The 19,589-nt window shown below is 41.1% G+C and overlaps 1 protein-coding gene across 1 annotated transcript in view; it reads right to left on the reverse strand.

Moving 5' to 3' along the window:
• Positions 1 to 19,589, reverse strand: part of ECT2 (epithelial cell transforming 2) — a 36,611-nt gene that overhangs the window by 13,386 nt on the left and 3,636 nt on the right. Inside the window, exons 4-19 of the mRNA XM_064164825.1 lie at positions 17,622 to 17,808; positions 13,206 to 13,370; positions 12,171 to 12,250; positions 11,985 to 12,077; positions 10,891 to 11,073; positions 10,269 to 10,358; positions 9,164 to 9,271; positions 8,008 to 8,081; positions 7,758 to 7,888; positions 7,290 to 7,405; positions 7,032 to 7,094; positions 6,431 to 6,653; positions 4,356 to 4,492; positions 3,426 to 3,545; positions 1,756 to 1,824; positions 751 to 861 (exon numbers count right to left, since the gene is read on the reverse strand). Of these exons, the coding sequence (XP_064020895.1) occupies positions 751 to 861; positions 1,756 to 1,824; positions 3,426 to 3,545; positions 4,356 to 4,492; positions 6,431 to 6,653; positions 7,032 to 7,094; positions 7,290 to 7,405; positions 7,758 to 7,888; positions 8,008 to 8,081; positions 9,164 to 9,271; positions 10,269 to 10,358; positions 10,891 to 11,073; positions 11,985 to 12,077; positions 12,171 to 12,250; positions 13,206 to 13,335 (1,728 nt within the window). The 5' untranslated portion in view covers positions 13,336 to 13,370; positions 17,622 to 17,808. The remainder of the gene's footprint in view (positions 1 to 750; positions 862 to 1,755; positions 1,825 to 3,425; positions 3,546 to 4,355; positions 4,493 to 6,430; positions 6,654 to 7,031; positions 7,095 to 7,289; positions 7,406 to 7,757; positions 7,889 to 8,007; positions 8,082 to 9,163; positions 9,272 to 10,268; positions 10,359 to 10,890; positions 11,074 to 11,984; positions 12,078 to 12,170; positions 12,251 to 13,205; positions 13,371 to 17,621; positions 17,809 to 19,589) is intronic.

The raw sequence follows: 19,589 nt of genomic DNA on the forward strand, positions 1-19,589 counted from the left end.
CTGTGCATATTATCAACCCTTTAGTCCTTATTTCAGATGCAAATGTGGCATAGGAAAGGGGATGGCCCGTTCTCTTACTTGTTTCCTTATCTTTTGGATATCAATACTTGGATACAATTACTGGTACTACAGAAAAAATTAGCTGAAATCTGTCAGACTGATAACTTCACTATTTGAGAGACACTGTAGTTATAGAAGAGGAGTAAAAGTTATGATCTGAAGAGCTCAAGAGTCTTAACACTCATCTTCAAATGACTCTTTCTTTGAAGATCATCCTCCTGTTAGGTCTCCACTGTTATGCTGCTACTCATCAGTAATAAGAATGTTGAGATTCTACCTCCCTGGGACTTCACAGCTGCTGAAAGCCAGTTAAAAGCAATTTCAGAAATACAAGTCTCTTCAACTCAGGGAGAGTGACCAATAAAAAGCAGCACCCCCAGCTACCCTTACAGCAAGGAGGAGGCATGTATTTTGGACAAAGTAATGAGAAGGCACTTTTCCCAGCAAAATCTGCATAGAATCAAGCTATCTTGAAAGTGACATAGAGGAGGAACTTGGACCTCTTATAAAAGAGTCTTGTGAGGAGCTGAAAGGACTGAAGGTCAAATCCTTCCTATTTCTGTGTCACCATGAGGTGTTCACATTTCTCCAAGCTCCCAAAATTCCATATGGCTCTATCCAGTGCATTAAGCAGTTTATTTAATAGCGGTCTCCATGTTCTACTAAAGAGTGAGTTCTGCAGACACTTACCTTCAGGAAGGCATGAAACCTTGGCTTCTGCTTTTCACATCTAGTAATAGTCTCCTTGCTCATTTCGAAGAAATTCACAAAAGGAGGATATGTTTTCAACAAGTCCTTTGACTGAAAGAAACAACTGTTACAGCTCTGCTTTACATATTATATAGCATTGTGCATATGTTCCTATGCCCTGAGCCATACAAAGCTGCTCAAAGGCACATTTCAGTGAAGAATAACAAAAAAATGTGTTGTAAAGCCAGGCGTGTTCACAGAACAAATTAAGATGCTTTTGCATGCCAGATGCCCAAGATTCAGTGCTGCTGATTAAATGCAGACTGCTCTCAGAAACCTCAAGTGCTGAGCAGCTCGAGTACAAGGCAGATTGTCACCTGGCAGGATGCTTTTGGTGAGAATTCTGGGAATTTCAGACAGGCATTTTTTCTCCAGCTAATGCAACCACCTTTAGAAAACACTAAGCCCTAAGAGGCAGTATCTTAGATTGAAACCTTTTCAATGCCATTTGCCTCAAAATGCTCAGGTCAGCAGAAGGCACATTGCAGATTAACTTATGTTAAAATACATTGTAGTCCCAGACCCAGACCTCTTGTTCTGCACATTCTGTACTTGGGAAAACGAGGAGTCCTTATTCACTGACACATTTCAAGTCTTGAAGGAAAACCACAAGTTCCCACAAATGGTTATTTTTTAATTAATAATCAAAGGCAGCAGATAGCTAGGGTTACTGGAAGAGCCCCTTTCAATGTCAAAGGCACGTCTCTGGTGTTACAAATTACAGTTCTCAAACTGTATCTGCTTAGATTTTCACCCTCTCACACTTATCCAAAATGTATTTAACTCAACTGAAAAGGCCAAACAGAAAGGACAATGATACAAGTTTGTGTTCTTTCCCCCTCAGTAGTGCCTTGTTTGTGTTTGCTAGTTATTTGTAAGCTAAGACAGTAACTCATCATAGCTATTTTTAAATGCATTTTAAAAAGAAAGGAAACAGAAACTTACATATTTAAGAATGATATCACCAATACTTCTGCTTTCAGTCCAATTAATCATAAGATCTTCCAAGTCTTCCTAGAATACATACAGGACAGGTAGGAAGAAAATAAGATGAATGAACTTCAAAAAGCTGTAAGATGGGATCAAGAGTCTGACAAAGAGATATAATTAGCTCTGTGTTTCCATGCTGACAAAAGAGGCAATCCTAAAAGCTGTACAATTTCACTTTCATCCTGCTGGGAGTTGAAAACAAGAGACCTCTGACTTATGAATATGTAGTTTTGAATCAATGCAAGCAGAGCCCAGCAGTGTCACAGCAATAGCCCACTGCAACAAAGTGATACTGCTGTGTCCACCACACTACAGAACACATCCCAAATGGCTGTTTTAAAAACTATACTCAAAACAGAGGTGAAGCAATTAGAAGTGTACAATTAATACAGGCCTCTTAAGTCCCTAAGAGAGGACTGAAATAGAAGTAGCATAGATTTCTCTCACTTGCTACTCTACAATATCCAGAAAAGTAAGACCAAGCTGTAAAGCCTGCATCAGCCTGATAAGAATCAAGCTTATTCACTGTCAGTTAGCAACAGAGACAGGAGGGCACAGGATTCACCTGAAGCACAACCAGTTCACCATTAATATTGGTTTGCTGCTGCCACTTGTCTTTCTTTGTTGCTTGCTACTAAAGATGAAGGAAAACACAGCCACTGCATCTAAGCAGCTTCATATACACTCATGATACAGATGAATGCTACTTGACATACAGATGCACATGTTCTACTTGCATTTCAGTGGGCACATATCAATAGTTATCTTTATTAACTAGACTAGATGCCAACAGCTGGCAAAAAATAAAACCAACAATAAAACAAACCAACTAAGTAACAGGCTGTCTGCAAGTCCCTCTATTTTAAAAGCCTACTGTGAAACAGACAGGAATAGACATGTGCCATTTGGAGATTTTATGACTTCCTCTTGGACGAAGCCTTGCATTGTAGTCTGTTGTGAGGTGGCTGCAGAGAGCCCCTGCAACCCAGATCAAAACAGAGGCAAGCCTCAAGAAAACAATTCCATACAGAATTCAATCAGTTCTTGTTAGGCCTCAGTACCAAGTCAACAGCTTCAGAGGTTGAAGTGCAAGCCAGTTTTATGAGCTGGTTGTTTCTGACAATGGCTTCAAAGCCATTTGAAGAGAGATTAGTTCTTCATACAGTATGATATGAGTCTCATATAAAGCTCAGGAAAATACCAATTTTTTGGTTGGTTGGTTTTGTTGTAATTCCATAGGTTTATCTATTCTTCCAAGAGTCCTCACTTACTGCTTTAATAGAAACACATTTGTCAGAGCTAGACTACATTTGATCCCACTGGCCCTTTTCACTAGTTTTGCAGCTCGATTACAGAAACCTCCCTACAGGAAGAGATATTAAAATGGGAAAGGAGAAGCCAACTCAAATGGCAATATTAGTTATGTGCATAACGCTCAGACTTCAGGTACTTGTAAGTGTTAAATCTTAAATCTTTGGATTTGCATATCACCTCATGGGTTGAGTAGTACCTGAGACAGCCCCAGGACGAGCCTACACCTATCCAGCAGATACAACTTAAAGCATGAAGGAAACATTCCAAGTCTGTATTAAAGCCTCCCCTAAAAGGGAGAACTAAGAGCTTACCTTGATTTTGATATGGACATCTAGAATATCTGGAATGCTGCCAAATATGGTCTTAATCTCTTCCTGTGCAAGGATTGGGCCTCCAAGCTGTCCTTCCTTCTCCAGTGGAACTTGAAATAACTGATGAATTAGACAAAAAAAGTTAATGCCCTCCCACCCACCACACACTGTTAACAAAGTTATGAAAGCAAAATTGCTTTCCTTCCAGATCAGATTTTGCTGCAGATGATCTTGAGATGCTCCCATTTTGCAAGAGTGAGTTATGGAGGAGTGGTTTTAAGATACAGAGACTGAGTTTGATACTTCACTACAGCATTACTCCCTTTCATTTTCTTTTCTACTCACATATCTTAGTCTATTCTTTAAGTGGATAATCAGCTACAATAGAAAGAATCTTTCAAGAGATATGGGTCTTCCTGTATGCTGTTTGCTATTCTATTATCAGAATAACAAAACAAACAGAAAAAAAACCCACATCAAATAATTTCTGCCTTTGTCATCTCCATTCACTAATATCTTACAAACCTGAATCATTGCAAGCATTTCCCAAAGCTTGGAATTTCCATAGGAAGTACAATTCCACTGTAGATTTCAGACTAGAAATTTGGGTTTCCAGCCTTTATTGTTAACAGATACTGAACATTTTTAGGTCAATAAAATTACAAGAGACTGTTTACACTGATGTATTTTTATGAACCTTTGATGCAATCAGGATCTCAAAAGCCTGCAAATCGCAGGCTGAAAATAATCATTGATGTAAACATGAGATATTCAAGATGAGGCTCAACAGAGCTCTGGGCAACCTGATCTATTTGAGGATGCCCATGCTTATGGCAGAGGGAGTTGGACTAGATGACCTCCAAAGGGTCCTTCCAATCCAGACCATTCTATGATTCTACATGTTATTACAATTGACCTGTACTTGCTTACCTGAATGATTGTTGTTAGAATATCAACATAGTTACTTTCTGTCTGATACAATTCCTTTGCAACCTGCCATCTTGCAGACTGCTTTACTGGAAGAGGAGTTGAGTTTTTGGAAGGTCTTGCACAGGATTTTGGCGTTTCTGATGAAGAGATATTCCCAAGAGAAAACAGAACTTCAGTACAATAGAGTCCCTAATAAGCTTAGCACCAAACCCAGAAATAGACCTTCAGAATTTTCAGGGAAGGAGTTTTGGGGGCTGTTTTAAAGGCTGTTCTTTAGGTTATTGGATTGTTATCGGAGCTCTTTCTAGAAACATGCTTTATTACATCCTAATTATAGAACAATGTATTATTCCTCAGAGTTAGACTGAAACTAGTAAGCTATTTACAGGCAGGTCAATGATTCAACGCTGTTATGTTTAGTAGGAAGTAAGGATTAGGGGCTGAGCATGATTCATACCTACTTCATGCACAAAAGTACTTTTCTGTTTTCACTTTGCCACATAAACAATTCTCTTTCAGCTGTTTGCCATCCTTGCAGTAGGTATGAAGCTCAAAAGAACACTTACATTCCCCTGGGGGGCAGGGAACAGTCACAAGTCCTTTCTCTTAGAGCTAAAGCCAAAGTGAACCTGGGGCAGCCCATTCCTTTTAAATATGTGCTCATGTACTGGACCTCAGAAACCTGTACTTGCTCATTCTGATGTGAAAGCTCTTTACTATTACAGTTGCTATGAAATAAGTACCTCACCTCTTGTGTTCAAAATAGCATTTGATCTGAAACTGTCTGCTGATGATGGGATGGAAGAAAATTCAGTATCAGGGGTTGCAACAGCTCTACTGTGAACTTAGAGAGTAAGCTGATCTTTCCTCTATTCCTCCCAAATTGTCACTTGCAGGTTGTGCTTTACTGAGATTTTATTAGACTTGTATAGAGAGGCCCTTTTAAAGCAGTAGTAACTTGGTGGGACTGGAACTGGAGCTTTTAAAAAAAATATTTTATAAAAACCTGGATAAGCTTTTGACTTCTCCAAAATTTTGCAGTTTCCTCTCTTCCACAAGAGCTGTGTACAGAGATATGAAAAGCTCTTTGCCAATTAACTCATCAAAACCAGCTGGCAATTTATCTTTGTGTGAAGTTTTAGACATGACAGTTTGCTGGCACAAGTTGTTTTACATCGACAGAACATTTCAAAGAGCCAGGAGTGGGCTTTGTAGGAATTTTCCCTTTAGAAAAGAATCTTTGTTCTCCTTTCTCCAAGTATCCTACAGAAAAGGTTTTTAGGTTATTTACTGTTAACCTCATTGCTTACTTGCTGCAGATTTTCAAAGTATTTGAAGCATTCTGGAGCAACACTGTACTGCACTTCATATTTACCAACTCTGTATCTTTTCCTTTAGATATGTTCAACTCCTAGAGAAGTCTTAGGAGCATTTGAGTAAACTAGGGTTGTTTAGCCTGGAGAAAAGGAGGCTGGAGATAGATCCCACTCTCTACAACTCCCTGAAAGGAGGTTGTAGCAAGGTGAGGGTCAGTCTCTTTCACAAGCAACAGGTGTTTGGATAAGGAAAGGACCTTAAGTAGTGCCAAAGAAGAACCAGATATTAGGAAAAAAAATCTTCACTGACAAGGGCTGTCAAGCTATGGAACTGGTTGTCCAGGGGAGTGGTAAAGAGATTTAAAAGACACATAGACGTGGTGCTGAAGGGCAAGATCTAATGGTGACCTAGCAGTGTTGGGTTATGCATTCCTCTGTGATCTAAGATAGATTGTATGGTCCTGCTCTGGCAGGGAGGTTGGACTCAGTGATCTCTTTAGATCTCTTCCCCTAACATCCTGTGAACTGTTGGTGTTCACGATCTTGAACTAAAACAATTGATTCTCTAGTATCAATAGGCTTACTGCAATGACAAGAGGCAGCCTGGCCTCTGTCTGAACTCTCCACTCCAACTCCTTCTGCACACTTAGGAAACCTCCCGTGAAACTTGCAAGACTTTCACACCACACTGCTACCGCTCAGATGTGGAGAGCTCTTCAACGTCGGCAAGAGCACCTGAATGGCAGTTTGTAGCTGTACCTCCATTGGCAGTGCTTGACTCTGGAGTGTTAGAGATATCCAGCAAGGAGCCGATAGAAAGCGAGTGCTCGGCCGAGGGACGTTTGCAGGGAGGAAAGGGTGACATGTCCGTTTCTCTGGTCAGCTGGGCAAGGGTCTCCTTCAAGCGGCGTCTTTTGCGATTGCTGTTTGGAGTATTCAGAGAAAGCAGTGACACAGACTTCTTGAGGCCAGGACTGTCTGACTGCAGCAAAACAAAATCTAGTTTAGTTTTTGCCCCACTGTGTCCAGCTTAAGCAAGTGCAAAGGGAAGTTAACTGCAGAGATCAGCACACAATGCAGCTCTTCTTAGGGAAGCCAAGAAGACATGGGCAAAGCCTCTCATTTTTTCAACTGTAAGTTCCACTAATATTCTGTTTGACTAAAAGCAAGTTCAAACTTTTGGAAGCAGAGAGAGATTTTTCTTTCTTCTAAATCAGTATTCTATGTACAAAATTTGATAATGGATGATCTGGAATTGAAGTACTGCTTTAAAGTATTTGATCTCTAGCCTCCCCCACACACACACTGTTGTGCATGCTGATCTGGTAAAACATATGCTGTGTCACAGAGTTCAACATACCTTCTCAAATAAATACATGGACTCTCCAGCTCTGGCATCCATTTGAATGCTTCCCCAGAACCACTATAGGAAAAAAACACAGAACTACACAGTAAGAACATGCTACAGAGCATTACCCAAAATTAAAATTGTTCAAAGTGTATGTATAGCAGTAAGGCAGTTTGCCTCCTAAATGCAGACAAGTGGCTTAGCCCAAAATGTCACTCACATACCAGATATTACATATCAAGATTCTTTCAACAATTGGTTAGCACTAACCTCTTGCTTTACAACATAGAGGTTTTTTAAAGGTTCAAATGGAAGCTCTTTCACTGTATTTTCTTCAACCACTAAGTGCGTACACCTTTCATCACCAACTGGTAAATATTGTCCTCCTAGATTAAAAAGAGGCAAATTAGCAAGATGGAAAGTTATTATTAGAAAACAGTAGCTCATTTGACAGTTCTGTGGCACCTATCCCTGAGAGTAGAGTAGCAAGTTTTCCAAGCTATCTTCAAGCATTCTATTTTTCTAATTGTCTGGTTTCAAACAGCCTAGGAGGTATGAAGTCTTCAACAGCTACCAGAACTTGTGCTTACACTGACATCTAAAAATCAATTTATAGATCTAAGCTGAAGAGTCTTCATTAACACTCCAGGATTCACGATCCAGCATTCCAACTGCAGTGAGGTATTTATCAACTATAAACCCCCTTCTTTGCACAGGTCAGCTTTCATAAACAGTAACCTTGCATTTCTGTCATTTCTTCCATGTTAGCCTTCTCATCATCAGAGAATCCAAGGAAGCTTAACATGCAGTCCTGGAAGGGAGGAATTTTGAACTGATTTCTGAAGTCAACATCAGCTGCACAGAAATCACTGAAAGAAAAAAAACAACAAAATTCACCAGAATGTCACTCTCAGGACTATTTAAACAGCTCACAACACTGCAAGTGAACAGGACACAAGGTTAAGGCTGAAAGGAAATAAATACCTACGTTTCATTCCTTTTCTCCCAAGCTTTATAAATCCACTCGGGTTTCACAATAGGCTTACCAAGGCTTACAGCCACCTACAAAACAGGAAAAGCACAAAGTTGTACCAAGAAATTATCTCCATTTGTCTTTCCCACACCAAGAAAAATGTCTAACCTTGTTTTTACTTTGAGGTAGACGCTACAAAAACTCAACATATTAATTCTTCAGTGACTAGTAGGTCTGATCAAGAGCTATTCTGACACCCACTCAAAAGTACACCATTTTCTTAGTCTCATCACTCACAAAAATCACAGAACCAAAGCTCTGCTCCAGTGGAATATGGAATCTTTTTTTCTGCTTTTGAAACTTACAAACATTCCAGCCTGCTTTTACCAAAGAGAAATCAACTATTCCAAAAGTAACTTCCATGACTGCTTGAAAGAGATGGTAAAGTTTTCCTACTTTTTCCCCTTTGGGTAGGCAGGGAAAAAGAGTGTTTGAGCAGAGTTAGAAAGGTCTTCTCTTTCATCTTGAAGATTAGAAAACCGACTAGGAAAAAAGTAACAGCCTGCAAACAATTCAAACTAAGGAAGAGTCAAGTCGAAGGCATTGCTATGCTATGTTCCACTGAACAAAAACCTACACAACTTGTACACGTCCTGAATGATTCCTTGTTGGTGTTGTCCAAAAATCCCACCCTTAACAAATATTTACACACAAAAAGAAGATTTGAATGTTTACACAAAACAAGTTTAAAATCCTTTTTAAGAGAAGGGGGCATGCAAATTGAGTGCTAAAATTTTTGCAAGTTACCTTGAAGCTTGTTTGGACAGACAGTTCCAACCAGGTGTCGATACATAAATAAACACTTGTTCGTGGATGAACAAATGTTTATCAGTGCATTAAGTACACAAATGTTTGGGTTCTTGCTATTTACTATACTTGTCCATTTCACAATCTCTGCATCCAGGCTTTCTGTATTATTTAAATCTTTAAACAAAGCTAAAATCATGGCAAATCTCAACACCAGGTGGAGGGAAACTTACCATTTCAAGTCATTTTTATTAGCACAGGAGTAAAACCTAGCAATTCACAAGCTGAAAGACAATCTGCACACTTAGTCTACAAAAACCAAATTCTGTGAGTTTCCCTGAAGTACCAGCTCAAGCTTACATACTCTGAATTTGTCTCCACGTGTTGAGTTAGCCACCAGGTATGTAACTTTTGAGCAAAAGTCCTTTCGAATAGTTCCACCCATATGATGAACCAGGGTCACCAGCTTCACCTGAAAAATAAAGGTGAAATCACTTCACAGACTCTTGAAGCTTAAGAGTGCAGAGTAAGAGCAGTACAAAAGTAGTTTACAAAGTGAGCTACAGGAGGTTATGTTCAGTGTCTAAGAATAGAAATGCTCCAATTTGTTCTCAAAACAACTTGTTTACATCTATAGCAGAAGAAAGAGCACATACAGGGGAAGACCTTTCTTTCTTTATCTTTTGGTGTTTGTTTAATACAGCCTGGCTATGTAGCCTGAGCAAGACTACCCACCAGTACCTTTGTGATCATCATACATCTACCTTCACTTTTTCCACACACCATAGGTTTGAAGCATGTTTTACTCATTGATTTAGTCAATTTTATCTGAAGGGGCAATTGCCAGAGTTTAAGTAAGACTGTAATTTGTCCAAGCCAAAACTGGCAGATCAAACTTAACTATCCCTAACACTGGGCAAAGGCTTTTGTTTTGAGATTTTTTTTCCAGATAAAGATGTGGATTGTTGATTCCCAAGGGTCCAAGAGTGAATTTGGGCATCAACTGCATCTCTGACATGCAAAAGAAAATTGCTGAAGGATCAAACCACTCCAGACCTGCAGATATGAAGACTGAAGTCCCAACAGCACAGTAAAAAGCTAGCACAGCAGCCTACAAGTGCCTCAAATAGGACTACAAAGGTTTACTTGACTTCACTACTACCTGTACAAGTAAGGAGACACTATTGGGTAAACATCTTATCTGAAGCTTTAATCTACAAGAAGCCTTTAAGTCCTACTGAATTAAAGCTGTTTAGCATCACTCAATGAAAAAAAGTGGCCAAAAATTGCATCTGCAAAATGACTTGAACAAGGAAACCATTTTGCTCCCATCCTCAAATATCACTGCCTCTGAACTGCAACAAAATAGAATAACAAACAATTCATTCTCCTCATACAAGTTCTAGTCATGGTTAAACCATATGGGTGACAGAGGAATATTTTGAAATCCAAATGGAAAAAGGTCTTACCAACTCCTCTTTCTTTCTGAATCCTGTAAAGCACAGTACCAAGTTCAACATACTTGTACAGTACAGTGGACGACAAGAGAAAGGCAAAGGCTGAAAGTAAGAAGCAAACTTATTACTGAAAAATACTGCTTCCACTAAATTTTTTAACAGTAACTTTAATGGTATTATTGTTTCTAGTTTTAAAATGCACCTGATACTAGTGCAAGTCTATGTATTCACTTATAACTCAGTTCCTGACCTGCCAGTGTTCTGGTAAAGTACCTGGAGCATCCCATTCACAGGTAGTATTCCATCTATTTTATTTCTCTTCCCAATCCATCCTCTCCAAATGACAACCCTTGGAAATATTGTCTACTGGAGTATCATTTATATGCTGCCTTTCCTAATGGCACATTCCCAACTAGCAGGTCAACAACTGTTATAACTACTGCAGTAGCTACATCCATACTACCATCTACTTGTTCTTTCTTACTACATGCAATAGTCTAACATACTGGAAACTTGCTTTTCTTAAAATTCTCTTGCTGAGAATATTTATGATTGATCAGCAAAGGAAAATAGCTTCTATTGGAAACACTTAATAACTCAATGCACCAGACTACTGAGTTCAGAGGGCACATACCTCTCCTTTTTGTGCACAGTGCAGCACTACTGGAGGTCCAATGACTCGGCAAGCTGCTTTGCAGAGGTTGTTAAAGGGAGAATCTTGAAATTCTGACACAACAAAGACACTCTCAAATTCTGGGGAATCAAAATCTCCAAGCTCTTCTACCGTGTCTGTCTTTATGTAGGGCACTTTAATTTCCTTGATGGAGATGAATGAGAAAGCATTATTCATGCAACACTCTCGTACAGATTATTATTCTGGACCTTTGGAAAAATGTATGATTCAGATTTCAGAGACAGACAGACTCTTAGGATTTATGAAAGCTGAATGAGGTGCACTGTTCTCTAGCATAAGAATAGCTATGAACTGCACCTACAAAAAAACCCTTAAAACAATTCTGCTTCTGAAGAATAAGAATTCCAGACACTTTAGCAGTTTACTTATCAGTTCACAGTGATATAGTATTGGAAATATCTAGATAGGAAAAACCCACAACACTAAGCACAAAAGAGAAATGACATTTCAGACTGTCAAAATAGCTTAAAGTACTTTTGGATGCTACTAGAAAGTAGTATCCAGACTGCAACAGTGCTGCATAAGATGTAAAGAACAGAAATATCAAGCAATGAATAGAAGTGACTCCTAAGGGCTCTAAAATTGTAGTCTGTTCCAATTTCAATGATTAGGTCCAACTTTTATTTCCTATGTTTGTTGCACAAAGAAATGGGAAAGCCACTTCTCAGACTTCAGTTTAAATGCAGCTTTCAATTGAAGGAGAAGTCAGTTAACCAATTATGGTCAGTTCATAGCAAAAACTTGTGTGCTGACTGAATAGAAGCATGCCGTTGAATGCCTCCACTGCTATTTCCATCCCCCTGTTAGAAAACACCACGAATTAGGAACTGCAGATATGACTTCCACAGTTGAGAAAGTGTTTGAAAAAACCAAAAGTGCCAATTTTTACGAGCTTCAAGTGATACCATAAGAAACATTAGCATATATTGTGACTATTATGCCAAAATAATACAGAATAAAGTGTGTGCACATTTCAGTCCCAGTGCAGTAAAACGTGCTGCATGCAATCACGCGCGCTTAATTGCATGACATACCATATGAATTATACTTTTAATTAGTCTTTCTTCTGATTTATCAGGACTAGTTTCCTTTATCTTTAAAACTGGTACTTCCATTATCTTAATGGTCTGTGGAAGAGGAGAGCTTTAGTACAGAACCAAACTGGTCACTGGAAATTTAAAAGCACACTATCTCATTCCTTTTATCCGCGACTCGCATACCTCCAAGGCTTTCAGAAGCTCCTCACGTCTCCCTGCTTCCTGAACCAAAACCACTCTGGTTTCTATTTGAGGCATTTCTTCTGTTTATAGAGAAGGAGAATATTCATATTTTAAGAGAAAAATCCACGTTAGGTAAAAATCAAACAATAATATATAAAAGAAGACAAACAAACTTTATCCTTTCAAGACAACTTATTTATCAGCAGCAAGCCAGAAATAAATGTTACTTCCAGAGGCCTGTCCTTTAGTTAAGACATATGTAAATGACCACAGAGCCTGAACTTTATAGAATATGGTACAACAAGATTCTGCAACTCATGACCTTACAGTCTAAGTCAGAAGATGCAAGAAGATACAGAGAGGGCTAGAACAAAACAAGCACCCCAAACACCCCCTGCCAACCCACAAACCAAAACTGACTTAATGCTTCTAGCAGAATTAGACACCGAGAATGGCTGGGAAACAGGCAGCTGGTATTTTTCTTTGTTTCTGTATTCCTGGTTGACAAGCTTCATCACTTACTAGTAACTGCTCAGTTTCATCCAGGAATATTGGAACTGAAGCTAGGTATCTTGTCCCTTTTCTCCATGTATCAATAAGCTTTGTAAATGTTAGAAAGAAGGGATAAGTATTGCCTCCACATCATTTGCACCAAAATATTTTTTTTTCAACTTATCTCCCTAATGTCTACCTGCACAGAACAGAGCAACTGCAGTTTCTGAACACTGGTGTCAAAACTATCAGCTGGAATGATTTATTGCACAGCAGAGACAAATTGACTAACATCTTTCGATCCATCAGCTAAAAGACTCACTTCATTTTGTGGCTGTAATACCAAACTTTTCTAACAAGGTGAGGTAAAAATTAAGATGGTGCTTTTGCTGGTGAAAGGGCATCAAACCAACACTCTTTTAGCTACCTTACAGACAATCCTGTAGCTTACCAAAGCACTTTTTATTTTAAACCACCAAGCACCTACAAAGTAATCAATCCCTATTAAAACACAGTAGTCTTAGAATAAGCTTCTCCCATTACCTTCAATGTGCACAACAGATCCAGGAAATGCATTCTCTTTAGAGGTTTCTGTAATTTTTGATTCAAGGACAGAAGAATCAGCCAAGAGGCTCTTCCCAGTTTCAGACACCAAGGTACTGTTGTCAGCCATGATTATGTCTTGGTTTGCTTTTTTTTCTTCAACAGCTAGAAGAGAGAGGTGCTGAACTTAGTTACGGTTGCAAAAAGCTCATTAGTAAGAGGTCCATAACTAAGAAAGTAAGAAGTAACTTCAGACTTCTGAAAACAAAACATTTAGATTCATTAAAATCTCACTCAGACTGACAGTTGTGAATATTAGGAGTAACACAACAATAGAAAGGACTGACAACAAGCCTATCACAGAAATGGTCCCCAAATAGGCTGCTTACTACAGAATTCATTTGCACAGAAAGCTGCGCTCCAGCCTCAGAGTTAGGGAAGCACTAACCCTAGGGCTTTTCTTTTAAAACAGGATTCATCACAAAGCACTAACTGCTTTGCATGCCCATACACAAACTGTTTCTATAGCTCTAGTCACAGAATCAGCCAGGCTGGAAGAGACCTCCAAGATCATCCAGTCCAACGTAGCACCCAGCCCTATCCAGTCAACCAGACCATGCCACTAAGTGCCTCATCCAGTCTTCTCTTGAACACCTCCGGGGATGGTGACTCCACCACCTCCCTGAGCAGTCCATTCCAATGGCAAATCACTCTCTGTGAAGAATTTCCTCCTAACAAACTGAAACCACTTGCTTACTTCAGTTACAAACTATTACAGACTAGTTTTGAGACCAAGATTAGCATTGGCTAAGTGGAACATCAGCAGAAGAATAAGGTACACAAAGTATCTTGCTAAAATTTGATTCTTCAGGTGAATTGGCTACTGTGGTTACCTCAAAATGACCACCCAGGGAGTAAAACCAGCAGTGTTTACTCAATCAAAAATGTTGAGAAATCTAATTTTTCTTTATCTACGAAGTTACTAAGAATAGATAGGTCCAATTGTATGATCTAGTCTATTGTCCTATATTAATTACACCAGAAGAATCATTCATCATAAGATAATGAAGCCTTCTGTCTTAGAGATAAGACTGTATCTGTGCTCCCCCTGCCCAAAAACTTGGCACACACTGGGAAGGCAGAGTTCTTGTTCCTCTTGTATTCTGCAGAGGTAGCTACCTGAATGTTGCACCAACAGATTTGTTCTAAGACACCTGTGGGCCAAGTGGCACATTTTCTTCAGAGCACTGACGCAAGCAGCATGCATTTCCTGTGATTCATCCTTCACACAAATATTTGCAGAGTGGTATCACAAGTTATCTAGAGTAACTGTATCTGAACTGCTGTAGTATAACAACCCTCTGTGGCACTTTAGCTGCAGTCCTCCCCATGACTTGTAAATGCGTCGTGCAAACTATAGCCATATAAATAATACATTGAAGCACTGTCTGAAAGAGGACTCATGAGGTAGTAAAACTCCTTCAGAACAAGTAGTGCTGATTACACAATAAAGGAAACATTAGAAGACAAAATCCAACTGTGTTTTGACATAATGGCAATATAGAAAAGAGCTCATCTTCTGCAGTTCAGGAGGCTGTTTCAGGCTCCTGGACAGAATTCCTGTCTTCATAATACAGCAGGTGATGAGCAGTAAGTCAACACTACAAATCTACCATGACAAGTTATCAAACTTGTCATTTTAGTTGCAGTATCAATGCCATATACAGTTGTGCAGGCTCCACAAAATTGTTTCCTAGCAGTAACTCCCAGCCACCCAGGTAGTTTATCTCAGAGTAGCTTTAGAACTAGGAAGATGAGAAAGTAATTTTAAACAGAAAGGGACTTTAGGGATCACCTGTTCAGCAGGTTATAAAGATACCACCAGGAACCATTATACAATCACCTCTTCTTTAGCAATGAGGATGGAGTGAAGCATAATCTTGGAAGATTCAGGCATTGGTAACAACGATGATTACCACTCCTTAGTGATATGTAGAATCAGACAAAAAAAAAACCCCAACCTCTCAAGGGCACTTAAATACTCCTGCTTCTTTTCAAGAAGCCTGAGACATTGATACAATTCCTATTACGCTGCAGCTATTATACCTAAAAACATATATGTGAACGCACACTCAGAGAGAACTTCATGCTCTATTTAGGAGAAGCCTATGCTCTGAGTTAAGCTTTGATTTTCTTCATAGCTTTTCCAGTTTTATAAGATGTTCCACTCTGGGTCTATTTCAAATAAATGTTCCCCATTTAATGGCCGTGTGCTAATTAATAACATAATACTTGTCACTAGATTCATGCATTGAGAGTGCCAAGACGCAGAACAGAACAAACAGCACAGGGAAGATAAGAACATAAGCGAACTGAACACCATCAGTCCGGGATTCAGGCAGAGAACGCCCTTGCGGCTTTACACCTCCAAATCACCTCACAATAATCTGCAGAAAAGCCCGAAGATCACAGAACATTCACACGCTAAAGCACGCTTTTTAAAGCAATGAGGGGACGCTAAGAAACTTCCGATGTTGCCCACTTCGCTCCCGAGGAACCATTCAGGAGCGTGACCGAACTGTCCTGCCTGGGAGGTGGCCGGGGACGGCATTAGTCGCCGCCAGCTGCTCTCACCTGAGGAGCCAGCAGTGCCCGCGGGCCCGGGCCTCCGCTCCGCCGAAAGGAGACTGCTACGCGCCTAAGGCACGGCCGGGGCAAGGCCGGACAGCGGGGCTACGCCACGAGGCTCCCAGCTCCTGCAGGTGCCTCGGACACAGCCCTCAGCCCACCGCAGCCGGACCCTCCCCGTCTCACCCCTAGCCGCCACTGCTCTCCTCAGGCTCGCACACCCGTTCCCGCTCCCCCAGCCCAGGCAGGCACACCCGTTCCCGGCGCCCAGGGCCAGCTTGCGGCTCACTCCTTACCGCCGCTGCCACCTGCTAGCACCAACCGCAAAGACAAGCACCGCCATGAGCAGCCGCCGCCGCCAATTCAAAAAGCGAGCCGCCGCACTAAGCGCGCCGCGCATTGGCTGCTGCCCTCACCGCCGCTGTGCAAGCCGCCTCCTCATTCGACCGCTTTGCAAGAGGTCCCGCCTGCGTCCCCTCCCTCTCGGCCATCGCCTTCTCTCTTGCTTTCTCATTGGGTTTTGCACCTGCCGCTCACGGCTGGGCGGCCTCCCATTGGCGGTGGGACGCTTCCTGGTCAAACAAGGAGGGCTTGTTACGGTGCAGGTTGCTGAATGAGTGGAGAGCACTCTGCACTGATTGGCTGCTGAGGGGTTTCAAACGTTCCTAACGGCTGCGGAGAGAGACCCGGATGGAGCAGCGGCAGCACCGGGGTGACGCCCGGCCCGGCAGGCGGCAAGTGTAGGCTGCACACCGGCCCGCTCCGGAGCCTTGCGGGCAGTGCTTCGGATGAGACGTACGGCGTGGCCGCCAGCGGCTCGGGTCCCTTAACCTCGCCGAGCCTGGCAGCTGCCGCTGCCTTCGCTGTGTCTCGAACCACACCGCCCCGTGGGCTGTACGGAGAACAGCTCTCCTTAGACTACAATTCATGGCATCAGAATGGTTTAGCTTGGAAAGGACTTTGAAGACCATCCCAATTCCAACCCCCCCTGCCTTGGGCAGGGATGCCTTTCACTAGACCTTTACCCACCTTTGGAACTGTGCGGAAGGGATGTAAATCATTACTGTGGTCACCATAAATAAACTAACATTATTAATAATTTAGTAAGCTCAGCCTTGCCGAGGACACTGGTGTGCATGCATTATGCTGGAGCTTCAAGAATGATGAGTTAAAGGGAACCAAGAGAGCTGCCGAGACAATATGACCAGGTCAAGGTGAAAGTCAAACAGCTGTCTCAATGGCATCAACCTCAAATCAATTAGACCAGATGCTTTGCTGTCCTTTTAAAATGTTCTCTACTACTAAAACTTACTGATCTGAAAAAGGATTTTTTTTCACAGGGGATCAGCATCTTGTAAAAGAATGAGAGATGTATTTTCTGGTTTTAGAATGTTCACTTTTATGCTAAACTCTGATATGCCAAATTGAGTTTGTTGATTTTACTCTTTTTTTTTATATACTACATTTTTGTACTAGTTCAGGCATTTTCATGGCTGATCCAGCAGTTACGAGTGCCAGTAAAAGTCCACTGACTTTTCATTATTTGGGAGGAAAAGAGAAGAGGGAAAAGCAGAAGATCATAACAGGTGCTGTTTATATGAATTAAGACTTGCTGGTGAGGTACACATAAATTAGGACTATTTTCTTGGGGAAAAGATGACAGAATAAGAGTCTGGAAAACAAGGAGATCATTACACTTTTGACACTTGAGTCAGCTAATTGCTGCATGAGCCTACTAGTACTTTATCTCATAATTACTTACTGAGTAACTTGAGGTCTTTTTGTTACCTTAAAGTGCCAGTTTGATCCATCACCTTGCAGTTCCAAGCCAGGCCAACCTTCCCTGGCTCTTCCTATTCTCTCTTTCATTTGCATTCCTACGAAGTTCTTTTCAATCTGGTTTTCGGTTTCTCTCATGTTCTGAAGCACTGAACAGGTTCTGCAGTATTGGAGTCTTGTTTCTGCAGTAGAACTTCTGGAAAAGATAATCAGTGTTTGTACAGTAATTTCCACTTCACTTCTAGAGCCTCCAAACTTCTATATAAAATGTAAGAGGCAGGAGAAGCATATTTTAACATGTGATACAAGGATCACTTCTCAGCTAACAATTTAACAAGAAATTAAGTGATACCTACATGTACAACACCTAAATATAGACTCACTATACTTATGGAGAGTGACTTGGGCAGTATCTCTTTTTTCATATACTGGAAAATCCAGAATTACAATCTCAGTAAGCAACTACAACATTCTGGTGAACCATTTCAAGCCATCCTTCATGGGATTGGCAAAACCTGGACAAAATATAGGCAGTAATCACTTTCCATAAGTGGTCAAGAATTTTCTTTAGTCAAGTGCATTGTTATTCTCACTAAAATTCAGACCAGGATCATTCACAAAAATACTACTACTCTTTATATGTCTGACATTTTGAAACCAAGTGTTTTACTTAGGAAAGGCTCTGAAGTAGGAACACCTATTTAACATGCAGTTGCATCTAGATAACTGTCCTTCCACACTCTAGATATCAGTAACCCAGGAGTGTAACACTTATTAAATAGTTAACTCTCATAACAACATCCATGTTCCAGAAGATTACATTACTAAGCTTCATGGGAGGAGAGATCTCATACCTTGTGGGAAAAAAAGACAATTAGGCCACAAATCCTATGAAGAGAGGTTGAGGGAGCTGGGCCTGTTTAGCCTGGAGAAGAGGAGGCTGAGGGGTGATCTTATTACTGTCTACGACTACCTGAAGGGGCATTGTAGCCAGGTGGGGGGTGGCCTCTTCTCCCAGGCAACCAGCAATAGAACAAGGGGACACAGTCTCAAGTTGTGCCAGGGTAGGTATAGGCTGGATATTAGGAAGAAGTTCTTCACAGAAGATTTCCCATTGGAATGGGCTGCCCAGGGAGGTGTTGGAGGCACTGTCCCTGGGGGTCTTCAAGAAAAGACTGGATGAGGCACTTAGTGCCATGGTCTAGTTGATTGGTTAGGGCTGGGTGCTAGGTTGGACTGGATGATCTTGGAGGTCTCTTCCAACCTGGTTGATTCTATGATTCTATGATTAGAAGAGATGAGGGACCCTTGACAGGTCTGAAGGAGACCTTAGTTCCTTGCATTGTCTCTAGAGGCTGCCTGTCTAGCAACTCTTGGTTCAGGGTGGGATTTCTGTAGGTACACTGTGTGTCCCCTAGATATATTGCAAGCCTTTGGGGGTTATTTTTATTAAAAAAAAAAAGGAATGTTTTCAGACTACATCTGTCTACCAACAGATTACTCAAAGTGCTATTGATTCAGTTTAGCCAGAGCACTAAATGTCAAAATGTGAGAAAGGGGCAAAATCAAGCCCAAGAATCATTGAATCAACCAGGTTGGAAGAGACCTCCAAGCTCATCTAGCCCAACCCAGCACCCAGCCCTAGCCAATCAACCAGACCATGGCACTAAGTGCCTCATCCAGGCTTTGCTTGAACACCTGCAGGGACAGCGACTCCACCACCTCCCTGGGCAGCCCATTCCAATGCCAATCACTCTTTCTGTGAAGAACTTCCTCCTAACATCCATCCTATACCTCCCCTGGTACAACCTGAGATGTATGTGGGGGCATCACTGGGACCATGAAGAAGCTCAGGAAAAATCCATCCAGCATTTTTATCACTCTTTTGAAGAGATAAATAAATGTGAGAGGAGTGGGTCTAGACCCAGTTTTGCTGGAGGTTTGAGAACAAGGATTTTTGTTGAAAAACACAGGTAC

Source organism: Pogoniulus pusillus, chromosome 26 (assembly GCF_015220805.1).
Source record: "Pogoniulus pusillus isolate bPogPus1 chromosome 26, bPogPus1.pri, whole genome shotgun sequence".
NCBI lineage: Eukaryota > Metazoa > Chordata > Aves > Piciformes > Lybiidae > Pogoniulus > Pogoniulus pusillus.